The following is a 15,035-nucleotide window of genomic DNA, read 5'->3' on the forward strand; positions in this document are numbered from 1 at the left end:
ATAAGTTAGTAAGCAGCCTGGATCCTGACATATCATCTCTCATGATCGGTTTTGTCGGAAGGAAATAGCATTGCAATGGCCACACTTACATAACACATGGTATTCACAATGTCAAGTGTTTTATTTATTGCGGTCCTCGTTTAAGGTTGTGAGAAGTTAAAATGATGACTAGTGTTCATAAAAATCTGTACACAGTTTAAACACATATTCACACCTAAATGATTTATTATAACCTGGCTTTTTGTTGCACTATAATGGCAGATGACAGAAGTTAGGGGTTCACACACACTCACACACATGCTTCTTCTCTCCGACAGAGGCAGCTGAGGCCGGGAGAAAGCAGTCAGGTTTAATAAAATGTAGCAGCTCAGAGTTCAAAGGCTCCACAGTAGGGCCCGTTAAGGGCAGGCCACGTGATGGAGATGTTTCCAGGAGCTTTACGACGCTGGAGTAATTTCTCTCCGTTTCTTTCCTGTTCTTTTGATGAGGGGTCGGCGAGAGTCTGTTGCTCTGGAGCCAATCCCCAAGGAAGCAGATGCGGCTTCACAGTAAACAAGCGGCGGTGTTGTTCCAGTGATTCAGCTCTGATCAGATAGATGGACTGGAGCATCTTATCCTCTTTGACTTTTTTCTTTTTATTCCAGTCCCCCCCCCCCTGCTGTTCCTCTAGTCTCTCATGTCACCCAATAGCTCCTCCTGTACCATTCCCACCACCAAAGAAGTTGCTATTCAGCCCACATCAGATGGTAATGAAGAAAGAGCCATTGTCCTGGCTGGTCTTACTCCGCTCTTATCTATTGATTGGAAAGGCGAGAGGGGGAAATAACGGGTATTGATTACCACAATGGGTGAATTTGCTGGGCAGGACGTCTGGAGGAGTAAGAAAAGACGGCGTCCTTCACCCTCCGCTGCCCCGCTGCTGTCAGAGCACCACCACTCCACATCTCCCGTCCCCCTTTCAGCCTGTCACTGCCTCCCCTCCCTCCCTCACTTCAACTCGCCTCCTTTCTTGAATTGCCAAGATGGCAACCCCCCCCCCCCCACACACACACACACACATCCCTCTGACCGTTTTATGCTGATTTTTATCTCTGCTTGTGAAATGTATAGCCAAGCGCAGCCTCCTGGTCTGAACAGAAGCTCTGGCCTTTCACACACTCCCTGGGCTGTCGTGTCGGCCTCACCTTTCCCCTTCACCCAACCCCTCCAGTCTCAAGTGAAGTCACCGACTCTGGATTTGGTTTCTTCGCTTTCATGTATTTGTTTTGTTTTTTTGTATCTCATGTTCCTTGAACTCTTCCTTATTGGCTACTTTCTGCCCCCGCCATCCATTTTGAAGATTTTTTATTACACAACTGCTCCTGAGATTTTAAGGGATGCTTGATTAAATGTTTTCCTTCAAGCAGTGGGCTCCATAAAACCTTTCACCGTTACGTTACAGGTCTGTCGGCTCTTGTACGGTCTGCTGAACTAACACAGTGCTGCTGAGTAGGAGGATGCATTCTCCAGCTTCTATCTGTCGCTCTGCTTCTTATCCTTTATGTAAATACTGCATATTCACTTGGATCAGTGTTTATCTAAGTAATGAATCACTACAGTCTGGCAGCGTGCAAAAGCCTTTTGATGCACAAGAAATTCTTGCAGTTGGCTGGAGATTAAGGCCCAAATCCAAAAATGTATTAGAAGATGTTTACAGTGTTGTCTGAATTACCGTGTGCTGTATCTGGCAGACGGTGTTGCGTGCATTATCACGTTATTCTCATTGTGGTTGGTTAAGTTCCAGGTGTTCGCTGCTGGAGCATCTGTCAGCAGCCAAGACAAGCCCTTTATTGACATGTTTGCAGAGACGATAAACCCCAGAGCCCTTTGTATGGCAGGAAACATGCGTGCACACATCATTACAAATCCACAGGTGTTTTGTAAAAGAGAAAATAATTGAGGAGAGAGGTGCCAACACATCTGATCATTGCTCAACCCTGGCAGCTTTTGTGGGCTTATTTTTTTCTTTCTGCGTTTCTGTGTTTCATTTGCATTCTGACATTTCCTAACATATTTCCCTCCACGGATGCCTGGACGTCAGATCAACAGTTAATTTCCCCGCTCATAAAGATTCGCAGAAGCGACTATATTTAGTCTGAATCGTAAGAATGCCTCTTATTGAATGTGCCCCTTTCTCTTAAAATAATCCTTCACCAAATTGAGCAAAGAAAAACAGTGCTAATTCTGTGAGTCGCCGGGGCGCCCTCCTCCTCTTCCTGAGCTATGAAAGATTCCATTCACACATGGGGCTCGGCTATAATAAGGAGCGCTTTACCACCGCTGCAACACGGGAAAGCCCATATGGTCGTGTGTATCATTTTCCATTTACAGACCAGCTAACAATTCTAACAATTTGAATAAACACTGTGAAATGCTCAGCAGTTTGTCATAAATCTGGCACATTCCCATTCATCACAGCCTCCGCAGAGGAACTCACTTATGGTAATTGAGAGTTAGCCTCAGAAGAAAAAGAACAGCCACAGTACATTTCACCTCCAGTATGGTGGGATTACATGTTGCATTTCACACTTGTTGAACTATGTATCTTACAATCAAGCAGATAAGGCAAATAATTCCCCTTTTCTCAGATTTGGATTTGCAACAGAAGGGCCTCTGTGTGACTTCAGAGCTTTCAACTCCAAGGTTAAGGAAACCTGTCCTTGAGAGAGTTAGGAGGAGGAGGAGGAGGGGGAGGAGGAGGAGGAGGAGAGTCCCTGTTGAAGAAAGGATGGCGCTCATGCACACAGCACAAATACTTATTAAGTTATTCAGATGATGTCCTTGATTTCAGCACCTCTTCATGTCTTGTTTTTCAAAAGGACTTCAAACAGTTTTTTTAAGGGGCGGAGATGGAGGGAGGAAATCATTTGTAGCACATTCCTGGTGCCTGGAGCCTCAGCCAAAGCTTTTATAGTTTATTAAGCCAAAAAAAGTTAGGGGGTGAAGTCGTCCTGTGGAGCACAAGTTCAAGATCACATAGAGCCTTATCACAATTAAAAGAAAAGTTGGGAATATTGTTTTATTATTTTGGTAAAAGTTAGTTAGATGTGAATATACCATTTTTACATGTGTTCTTACTTAGAGCTGTAAAGATGTAGTCTAAAAACAACTAGACCTATTCTATATATTTTGTTTACTTGTGCACTTACATTATCCAAAATGTTTCCAACAATGTTCAAACCAAGAGAAATCTTAAATTTTATTTATTTATTTAAAAACTTCATTTTGGTCGCCTTTAAATGGCTCAATTCCTTCGTACCTGTGATTTTGCCTGTCTCTGCTATAACTTCCAACTCAAACAACCTATGACAAAGGAAAGACACATTGCTAGCCAGTTTGCCAGTCAGGTGTTCCTTCCACTGTTTGTTTAAGTCACTAGTTAATGGATCACGGTTATTCTATAGCTGTTTGCTGTGTAACATGAGTAAAGAGTTCCATCAAAGGTGTTGAAGACAGCAACTCCCATGATCCCACACTTCTTCACGACATCATCCAACTAGACTCGTTATTGTTTTAATTTAGAGACCCTCCTCGCAGCCAAAGTTACATATTGTAAGTTTAATATGTAAATTAAATGGAAGGGTACAGCCAGCAAAAGGCTAAAACCGCACAAAATCTTTAAGATTATCCACAAAAAGTGTTGAACGTTCTCCTAACAACTCTGCAGAGATTTTACAGTTCACCATTCATTCAGAGGTTCCCCCTAGATTTTCCCAAGAAGTATATCATTCTAAGTTAACGTTGTTTGACACATGCAGGATTTTTGTGTTTCGACACTTTGCTTCAACTAAACCTTTGACATGAATCAGGCCTCGTTTCGTGCGTGATTTCCCTCCATAAATCCAGAGGCAACGCATGGTTGAGTGGCTTGTGGGACCATAAGTCAGAGGAGATAACTGAAGCTTATTTGTTCAAGATTTGGCAGAAATGTATTTGTGCTTTCACGCGGCGGTTTAGTCTTTTAGGATCAACTCAGTCCATATGAGCCCCAGCAACACCAAGCCAATGCTGTGACCCGTTTGTGGTCCTAAATCAGAGTCCGCAAGAGCAGAAACAGTGAGCGCCTCTGTTCTGCTCTTCTTTTAGGAGAGGAGTGAGAAATGGGCCGGCTGACAGCAGCCAAAAAGGACTGCAATTGCATTTTCTCCACAGACATAAACAATGACACTTCCAATTTCCTGTGGAGGAGGAAAGACCGTCCACAGAGAGTAAGGACAACTGCGTGTGTGTGCTCATGCATGGTTGGGAAAGACACAGAAAGAAAAAGGAAGTAGGCTTTCTTCATTCTACACTCACAAGATTCACTTTTTTTAAGTTGAGTATTGTGGCACTACATGTTTTTTGTGTGTCAGGCATTTTTGCTGCCTAATGTCGAGCGGCAAAGGAGTCAACATCTCGTGTGTGTTTTACCTGCAACATCTGAGATACATCTGTTGGCAATGTGATGGATAAAACGACCAGATGGAGTTACCTGTGTCTCCTCCTCCCCTGCAGCCCCATCAGTAAACGGAACTTCTTGTTTACCATATGTGTGAAATGCAGCAAAGGAATGTGACTGTGTGTGTGTGTGTTTGTGTCTGTGTGTGTGTGTGTTTGAACGTGTGTGTAAGTGTTGGGAGAGGCCATGTGTACCTACCCTCCCCATTGTTTTTACTGCTACCAGACCAGCCATTTGTTCGGAGGCACAGACTGCGCTCTGTGTACTTTTGGGGGCTGCTGCTGCTATAGGGTTTGGTTGCATTTCCTCCCCCCTTATTTTTTTTTTCACTCCCCCAGTCTCCTGTTTCTCTTCGGTGTCTAGTCAGCTCAGTTATTCAGGGTTTTGTTTTGTTTTTGGTGGTGGTGGGGGGGTTTAGTTGAAGACCTGGTGCTGTGCGAGCAGCAGCGCCGGCCTCCTAACACCATCACAGGGCGTTTCGGCCCGCTTCACTTCACCAGATCTGAGGGAGCAGACCCGAGCCAATTATGAGCCGGGAGAACAGGCTGCTGTCCGTCTCACTGTGACCCACCTCCCCCCCCGCAACACTTTGATCTCTTGCACGCTACACAAAACCAGAGCCAGAACACTTTACCCTCTCTGTGCAGGCAGTGGACGACAAGGCTTGTCCAATTATTACAATCTGGTTTCAACATTTCTGGGTGATCAGACAAAAAGATGACAAATTACCTCTATCTCATTCCATCTGCCTACAGCCATGCTGTGTTCAGGGCTGTGTTTAGTCAGGGAAATTAGGATTGAGATATTTACCCCAGCCGAGGAGGTTATGTTTTCACCCCTGTTTGTCGGTTGGTTGGTTTGTTTTTAAGCAAGATTACACAAAAACAACCAAACGGCTTGGTGGAAAGATATGGTGTATTTGTCGGAGCAGAACCCACTACATTCGGGGGCAGATCTGAGTCAGGGTGCGGCTCCAGGAGGTTTTTGTTATCCGCTTTCTTCGACCTTTCGAGATATGACACTTTTCAAATTTTTTCCCGGGGAATAGCTGATCTAAAAAGGCACATTTAGGGAACTGATATTTATGATTGTCGGAAATCTAGTGCAGTTTGATTGAATTTAAGGGGGCTGTTGGGCCTCTACTGAGGGACATTTGCTGATTTCAATAGATTTACAGGGTAGGGTGTAGCGTAGGTAAGATGTCCACTTGTAAGTATAAAAACAGTGATTTTGCAGTGTTGCTTCGTTAATAAACTAAATATGTAATAAGTTAAATAAAATAAATAAAAATGCACTGATGGGCCTGATCTTTGCATCCAATTGTATTTCCTGCCACGTAATGTGTGGGGTGACTTTCCATAAAATGCTAACCCACTATAACATTTAGCGTATAGTGGTTTAGATCATCAGTTTTCAAAATGTGGGGTTAGGATTCCCTAAACCGGTCACAGGATAAATGAATGTAGGAGAAAAACATTGAGATTAAAAGTGCGGTCTTCATCTTGGAAAAACCACAAAAAACATTTCATTCAATGGGTGTTCTGAGGATTTTGGATAGGGTTTTAATGGATGTTCAAATTTAAATTCCTTTGGTCTTGAAGAGCTATTGAATGGGCCTCCTTGTGATTATGATTATTTTAAGAATCTGATCTCTTTTTTTTTCTCACGTTAGTTTCTGTAAAATTTCCCTTCGTAAAATCATTAAAAATGTTAAATCTAAAAGGATCTTTGCGTCCTGTCATAATAGGTAGCAGACATTGCTTTGCCGCAGGGATTATAGGATGACACGGTTGGTAATCACTGATCTAGGTGTTTTCTTTCTTTCTATGTTGAAGCACACCAAGGGGATTTACCATATCAAAAATATTGATATAAACACAATAAATCACATTTTAATGTTATTGTGAGCTGCAGATTCAATCATGTTTTGAATAATTGGCTTCAGGTAATCAAAAACACAGCTCAAAGAACATCTCAATGATGAGAGAAATGTGACGCAGGGCAGACACACACAAAGAAGAAGAAAACGCACCCTGGCAACCTGTCTTTCTACAGTTGCTCAATAACTAGCCTTCTGTGCTTGGCTCGAGGTTGAAATTTGGTTTCTAAAAAAGGAATGATTTTTGTGTGTTCTCAGGACCTCCACGGGTTTCAGCGAAGGTTGCTCACAGGCAGTCAGCCCGACTTGGAAGTGCCATTAAGCTGCCGTGTCCGGTGGAAGGTGACCCTCCACCCCTGATTATGTGGACCAAAGACGGGCGCAACATCCACAGCGGCTGGATCCGTTTCCGTATCCTCCGCATGGGCCTGAAGATCAAGGAGGTGGAGGCGGATGACACGGGCACCTACATCTGCAAAGCTACGAACGGCTTCGGCAGCGTCAACATCAACTACACCCTCATCGTCATCGGTGAGTGCGGATGGAGTTCAGTTTGAATGACCTGCTACTCTGCTGGTTCCTGAGATGAGATCATCGATTGTTGTAAAATGTGTCACTCTTCCTGAAAACTCCAGCTCGGTTTCGCATCTATAAAACATGGAAATCACCTGCGTTGTAATGAAAACCAGAGTGTCAGTGAGTCAGGCTCTGATTCGTTCGGTCGAACCACCTCGTCTTCCTCTGTGGTATTTCAAGACCACGTTTTTTAACCGTCCCCTGCTGTCAAACATCTCAGCGCAGTTAAAATGTTAACAGACAGCATCACTCACAGAGGTCGAGGTCTAAAACAAGTGGATTTATGGAGGTTTAGTGCTTGATCCCCTCATCTATTGTATTTGTTACGACCCCTGCCTCTCCCTGCCCAAAGTCAACAGCGGGACGGGATATTGTTTCATACTACTTCATCCTCTGTGACTCAACTGGATCTCAAGCTCTTCCCTCTCCTTAGGCTACGCTCTGTGGAGGCAGGAGGTCCGCAGCTCCTCAATAAGAAACACATTCAGTGTAATAGTGCCGGTTTGTCCCCGGACTCTCACACAGCTCTCCAACAGGGCCTGGAGGATTAAGCGCAGCCCAGGCCGAGTGTGTTGCTCGTTTGTGCGTGTGCATACAGCGCATTTCCTCTGCGCTGGAGCAGAGCATGATGAATGAGCAGAGTGGAGCGTGAAGGCTGTGTTTAGTCTAATTACTCTAAGATGCCTAATTAGGGCCAGAGTCTGCTGCCTCTCTCCTCTGAGCAGGAGTTATAGCCCGGTCTTGTGACAGCTGCGCTTCAGAAGAAGAGCCATAATCAGGCAGATGTGGGAAAACACTTCAGAAAACGGCGCCCGTTGTAATAAAGCGTGCTCGTGAGATGGGAATAGACGAAACGTTTATTTTAGGCTCCCTCAATATGAAGTTGTCATTGAGTTCAAAGGGAGGGTGTCTGCTGATTGTGCTAAAATGAAAGGCTGGAAATCGAGGCAACGAGCCAGCTATAATGTCAAGGTTCAGTCTACAATTGTGCTATAGTATCAAAGTCAGACGTGGGAATGTGTCTGCATTGGACATTCAAAATAGAACATATTCTGAATCAATCAAGTGATGGATCACCCAGCACTGTCATTAAGTTCCACTGTCCTGATTGGATACTGTGCAGTGTGGCTCTTTAATTATGTTTTGCTCCAGAAATTAAAATTTCAAACCTTAAAATACACTTCAAAGTAACTGCAGATGAGATATGAACAGATGTCGTCCAGATTCACAATAAGCATCAAACACACAGCAGCAATTATTTTTCATCCAAGAAGAAAAAGGAGCTTTTTTTAAGGGGCTGCATTTAAGTTTTTGAGTAAAAATATTGAAACGTGGCAGCATGTAGATGGAGAAGATTTCAGGCTGGCGAGAGGAGAAATATCATGAGAAAAACGAAAAGGCTAGAATGTGCCAGATGATGTAGTGTGTTAAGAGTGTAAACAGTCACAGCCGAAGAGTAATCACTGAAACAGTTGAAACTCCTCAAAATCCAGAAGAAGAGGAAAGATAGAAAGTGCCGCCGAGGTCCAACAATCACCTGATGAAACCACATTTAAATTTACTAGATCTGGATTTCTATTTAGATCTGCAACGAATTGTTAACACTCCTAAAAAATGTTTCTTCATAAAGACCAGCACCAATGGTTTAATGGTTCTTCATGGCCTGTGTTGCATCTTTTTGTTCAAGTTTTCGGGAAAATACTTACTGTTATTTTTCTTATTCTTACAAATGCATGTGTGCACTGCAGTGAACACACTTACAGATACACAGCTAGAAGCTCATATGAATGTAAGAGACACATTCAGAGAAGGAAGAGACCTCTCCCATTCACGGGAGGGTTCATTGCAATGATTGGAATCTCGGTTTCTACATACTATGTGTCCCATGATGCTTGTATTCTATAAACACCATAAACCGGTCCTGATCCCGATTTACTGACTCTACCTCATGGTGTTGTTATTTATCATTTCATATAAACCTGACAAATTGAAGTTAGTTTTGGCCCTGAGCGAGAGCTTCAATAAACATGACCAAATACAAATAAAGAAAAAAGTAGGGTCTGTAAAAACTTTCCCTGACCGCTTTGCTTGTTTTTTAGAATGAAGTATTTGTTTCTGCTGCAGTGAGTAATACTGAAGACGCATGTGAAATTTATTCTTGGATTTAAATGTTGATTTAAGGCAAGGAGATAAAGAAGGATGATTACACATATTAAGGCCAAATTACACACATAGTCTCTCACACACAGACACACACACACACACACACACACACACACACACACAAACACACAATTAGCCAATTAATCTCCGTAACAGATAAGTTTCTCCAAGTGGTGTGTTTATGCGACAGATAAGTCGTCTGCTTTGGCGTCTGCTGTTGTTCGACTGAGTGAAAACAAAGACTCGACTAAAAGCATTTTTCAGTCTGTTGTGATGAAGCTGGCATGGAATCCTAGGGGGATCAGTTCAGGCCGACTGTCGGCGTCACTCTGCTCCCACTCGGAAAAAATAACCATGGAAGTTCAGTCAGTTTTTCTTGGAAGCATGTTTCTATCGGATTTTTATCGGAAGTGCTTTTGCCCTTTATGGAAGAAGACTTTTCTGGCCCGACTCTTAATCTCGAGCTGGTTTGTTCCATTTCCTACTTGTCCTCTGGTGCTGCTGAGTGCATGACAGCCCTCCCCTCTTCCTGCTCTCTTGCCCATCATCCGTTGGACTATGGCAGTCCATCACCGCAACGTTTGTTTTCACAGATAATTGTTCCATCAGGGGTACGCCGGATTTTCGGTGCCATTTTGCCACAAAGATTAGGAGGCCTCTTTGTCAAAATACTTACACTATAATGCAGCCAAACAGTCTGCAATTATCGTGAGCAACACTTTCCATTAAGGTTGAATGGGCTAATTGTTCGCTATTTTAATGCAGTTAACCTGCTGCGAGGCCGATTATGTTCCCTAAAAAAGATCAGAGGAGAGGTTTATTTATTCGAAATACTGTAAATGAGGGGTAGCTCCACATACACTATCCATCAAGTTAGTTTATTGTTTTAACGGATCACAGAGCGAAAAAGAACGAGAAGCAACGACAGACGGTTGTTGCGCCGGTCGGGGGGGAGAGGGGTTGACCAAATCCTTGCAACGGCTCAAGTTCAAGTTCCAACGTGGAGTGCAATTCGTTTCAAACATTGCCTGAGATGCAGCAGAGAAAACAAGCAGAAGAAGGTTCCAGCAAAGACTTTTACAGGGTGATGTAAGCGGGTGGGGGGGGGGGGGGGGGGGTTCCACTGCGGCTGGAGAGATAGCCTTCTTCCCATCTGCCGCCGGACGGCCTGTCCTCCCATGAGCTATCTGAAGAATTTGGTCAGTCAGTGCAACATGGCGCCTTCTCAATCCCTCCAGCTGGCTGTTTGGGCCCTGTTTAGGGTGGTCTCCTGACAACTGGCCCCCCCATCGCCTCCCTGCACCCCCGCTGGGACAGACCGATAACACGCAGCAGCCTCTCCGTCCACAGCTGCTCGCGCTGCAACAGGCGTCATGTTCGCATTAACATAGGATTGTCATATTAGCGTTTACAGGATTGGATTTTAATGTTTATGTCTACACACAGATAGCAATTTTCCAAGGCTGGCAGTGCTCGTCGCTACATGGAGATGTTGGCTCCCGCCGCACATTTTTCATTTCCCCGCTCTCCAGAGACGTCGTCAGGCCAACAGTCGGATAAACTGCCTTGTATGTAACTGATCTCATGTGGTAGCTGTTTGGAGATTTCCAGAGTGTGATGCAAGGCCGCTGCGCATAACTTTCCCTGGACATTACAATGTCCCCAACGACATCTGGAGCTCATTGTGACCCCAAATCATCAGGCCCTTTTTCCTGGGATTCAGCTGGCACAGGAGGCTGGAGGAGAGAGAGTGTGTAGCCGCTTGTTTCCTGTGGCTGGATTTGTGAATGAAGCGGGAGGGGATGGCGTCAGACCCTAAACACTGTAGCGAGTGTATGAATGGAGGGTGATTGCATTTTAAACAAGCTGATGGCTCCACTTGGATCATTTCCTTGCATAAACAGGCATTTGAAATAGGACCCTTGTAATTGAATTTCCTTGTGCATAATGAACCCTTGATTTCATACAGTGCATAAAGTATAAGGACTTTTGTTTGATCCCTGATTGCATAATAAGTTGCAGACTTCTTGTACACAAGAGAAGGCCCCTGAAATATTCAGAGGCCTCTCAGTCGAAGTCCTCTCAGACACATTATTGATTATTTCACTTTTTCGTCTCGCAAACATAACATATTGTCAGCTACGAGATGTCTTACCTCGCCCTGTCTGCAGCCAAGTGAGTCAACAGTGTGTGAGGACAATCGTGGCGAGGGACGGCTTTGACAGAACAGATGTATAAAAGGTGCCATTGTTCCCTAGAATCGCCAAAAAGTAGAGAGGAAATAGATTCAGGAGGAAAAAAAGTCAAAAAGAAAACCCCGGCAGTGTGGGACCATGTTCTGTTTGGATTGGGAGGTTCAGGAACCGGCAGGAATGCGGAGAGCCCAAGTGAGCAACAGAGAAATATTTCTTCCAGTGGAGGCTGTTTTTTAAGGGAATGGGTTATTATAGTTGGCCAGTTAAACCCCTTCAAATAGCCATGACATCATGGCTGGGCCTGGTGCTGCAGGGGACAAACAAAGGAGGGTCTGTACCCGGAGAACCCTAGAGAGCTGTGTGCGTTTCGGGGGGACTCGGAGGGAGGCAGAACGAGGGGGTTAGAAGTCACATCTGGTCTCTTTACCTGACCCAATCAAACCCCGAAAGGGAATCAACTGTGCCAAACTGCTCCGAGAATCATCCAACACAAGGCTGCACTCAACTAGAAAATAAAAAACCAGACACGAAAGGTACAAAAGTGGCTGGCTAGTTTTCTCCCACTTTTTGATTCTTATTCAAACATACAGTTAACCTGGCCTTCACACTGTTTCCCTGACTTCTGGTTGAAAGGCTGTGAGTAACATTGACGGTTGTATCTAATATGAAGTGACACCTCAGTCGTATCAGATAAATCATCTAACAGCAGCCTCTCTTCAGCGATCTTCTCCTTAGTGTCTCCTCCTCCCTCCCACAGAGTGGCCAATATTGGCGAGGAACCCAGTCTGCTCCGCTAATTCACCGATGCTTAACCCGAACAGTCGATATGCGTCACCAACCGTCGATTAGGTTTCTCTCATTATATTTTCTCTAAGCCCGGTCTTAGCCCCGCTGCATGATGTCAGCCAATGACATAAACTCCACAGCTGTCTCCTGGAACTGCACGGGCTTATGAAAACTGATCATGTTACCTCCAAGTGCTAGCAGCATTTGCGAAGCGCACCCCGCTCGGAGGAGCCGAACCATAAATGCCAAATTTACTCACACAGCGCCGAGAGCACTTTGCCGGTGCTGGTTGGTGTCGGCTCGCTGCGTTAAGAGCTGTGACGGTGACTGAGTTAAAAAAAAAAAAGTTCTGAAAAGTTAAACAGGCTTTAAAAGTAGCCACAGTCTGGCATTGATCTTGCTCTATAATGCATGTACAGTAGAGTAATTTAAGAAACATGTAGACAATAAAAAATATTACTCTTTAGTTGCTTCAGATACTAATAAAAAGTATTCCAGATTTATCATACAACTATGATTTTGACTTTTTGTTTCTTTTATCGAACCTTGAGAGGCAGTTGACAGCTAAACTGAGACTTCAGTGAAGGCTGGAAGTCAACCTTGACCTTGACTTTATTTTGTCAAACTTTGTAAGTTTCATATCTGGTCTGCAAGTTGCATAAAAAATACCAAAGGTTTTTCTCTGCAGCCTCTAACTGACAGCAGATGTTTGGTGTCATCACCTCAAATCAACACTTTGTACAACTTTACTCAGATTATATTTTCTAACATCACTCTTCTGTTCTTTAACGGCTGTTTCTGCAAAAGATTGAGTGTTTTCCCTGCAAGATTAGTTTTTATGTTAATGACAAAAGAACTTTTCTCCGTTGGTGTGTTAACAGATGACTCCGGTTCGGATAAAACACGACCAGGAGGAGCTGATGGATCGGAGTCTGAGTTGGGCGCCGATGGCATGTTGGACAAATTTGGTAAGAGCTCTGCTTGCTTGGCATGCTGTCAATGCTGCAGTGGTAAATTAATGGACCGTAATAGTGGTTTTGTATGTTTTATTTTACTTTCTACGAATCCCATGTACTTTCACAGCTCATTGCAAACTGTGGCTGCTGTTGTTTTTTTTATGTTTATTGCAGCAATGGAGTCATTTGAATCACTGACGTATGTGAAAATCTGTCAAAGTCAAAGTTACATTATTTTCATTTGGGCAGTTCAAATGCAGATTATTTGAAAAATCTGCATAGTTTTATTCAGCCATGTTATTAAAGCTTTTACAAATATTTAAGGCATTGATGTTCACTGGGATAGACCGAGTCAACTATTCAATTTTGAAGCCATAAGCCTTGGGGCGGCTGTGTAGAGACACTAACCAGAACGGCTGTGGTTTGCTAACCGCCTCCTCTAGCCAGATTTATTTTTGATGAAATTAAACTTACAAAAACAAGAAAATAAGTGAATGTCTCCTCTTTTTTTTTTCAAGTGCGTCCTCGCTTCACTCAGCCTGCCAAGATGAGGAAGAGGGTGATAGCGCGTCCCGTTGGCAGCTCAGTGAGACTCAAGTGCACGGCCAGCGGGAACCCCCGCCCGGACATCGTGTGGCTGAAGGACGACCGGCGGCTGACGGAGCAGGAGGTCGGCGAGGGCCGTCAGAAGAAGTGGACTCTGAGTCTGAGGAACTTGACGCCCGAGCAAAGCGGCAGATACACCTGCAGGGTCTCCAATCGGGCCGGGGAAATCAACGCCACGTATAAAGTTGAGGTCATACGTGAGTATACCAACCAAACTCACCTGGAAATACTAAGGTTAACACATGAATGATGTAAAGCAAATGAATCTTAAGTGATACCTGCTGTTTGCACGGATCATTTTTATGCTCTTTGGTAGAGGAAATCAAAACAGTGTAATCACTTTAATAGTTGGTCTGATTTTCGCAGAGGAAGAGCTGTAACCTTTAAAAAAAAACTCCTCTCTCTGATCTACCTACCCCTGACGTCTGATTGTGATCAGCAGGTCTTACTCGTGGACTCGCAACATGATGAATGTGCTTGTGTAATCATGTATATGAGAAGCATATTGAGGGAGCCGGCCTGAGATTCAGGGCTTGTGCCCCGTTGTTTGCACAGGGGAGAGGGAGAAAGAGAAGGGGAGAGAGGCTGTTCAACTTAGGGACCCTCCACCCAATCTGGAGCCGATTAAAGCCCAGCTGTCTGCCAGACCCTCAGCTCCCCCTCCCTCCTTCCCATGAGAAATGTGTGCTGTACAACCAGGAGCAAATAAAGAGAGGAAACTAATCACACATACTTCTTGTGTTACATGTGGTATTCCTCCCTCTCTGTCAATTATGAGTTCTAAGCTCGAGGCTAATAACGGTACAGACAACTAAGACCTCGTCTGTCCCTGCTGCCATGTCAGAAGATGCCTGTGTGTGTGTGTGTGTGTGTGTGTGTGTGTGTGTGTGTGTGTGCTGACGGTTTTTCGTTGTCTGTGTCTCCGCAGAGAGGACAAACTCCAAGCCTGTTTTGACGGGCACGCACCCAGTCAACACGACCATAGACTACGGCGGCACCACGTCCTTCCAGTGCAAAGTGCGGAGCGACGTCAAGCCGGTCATTCAGTGGCTCAAGCGCGTGGAGTCTAATGAGGAGAGCCGCTACAACTCCACCATCGAGGTGGGGGACCACCGCTTCGTGGTGCTGCCCACGGGGGAGGTGTGGTCGCGGCCCGACGGCTCCTACCTCAACAAGCTGCTCATTACCCGCGCCAAGGAGGAGGACGCTGGCATGTACATCTGCTTAGGCGCCAACACCATGGGCTACAGCTTCCGCAGCGCCTTCCTCACCGTGCTGCCAGGTGAGGCTCAGCCAATGTGTGCTCACAGTGTGTTAGAAAACATGCAGAGCAGCCAATCAGCAGCCTGCAAGGATCTGCGTACATTTAATGTGGTGGTTTATTTTTCGATCAACAT

The 15,035-nt window shown here is 44.7% G+C and overlaps 1 protein-coding gene across 1 annotated transcript in view; it reads left to right on the forward strand.

Annotated features, from left to right (window-relative positions):
* Positions 1-15,035, forward strand: part of LOC133015587 (fibroblast growth factor receptor-like 1) — a 30,370-nt gene that overhangs the window by 12,980 nt on the left and 2,355 nt on the right. The window contains exons 3-6 of the mRNA XM_061082820.1: positions 6,615-6,887; positions 12,958-13,044; positions 13,551-13,835; positions 14,567-14,920. Of these exons, the coding sequence (XP_060938803.1) occupies positions 6,615-6,887; positions 12,958-13,044; positions 13,551-13,835; positions 14,567-14,920 (999 nt within the window). The remainder of the gene's footprint in view (positions 1-6,614; positions 6,888-12,957; positions 13,045-13,550; positions 13,836-14,566; positions 14,921-15,035) is intronic.

This window comes from Limanda limanda, chromosome 12 (assembly GCF_963576545.1).
Source record: "Limanda limanda chromosome 12, fLimLim1.1, whole genome shotgun sequence".
NCBI lineage: Eukaryota > Metazoa > Chordata > Actinopteri > Pleuronectiformes > Pleuronectidae > Limanda > Limanda limanda.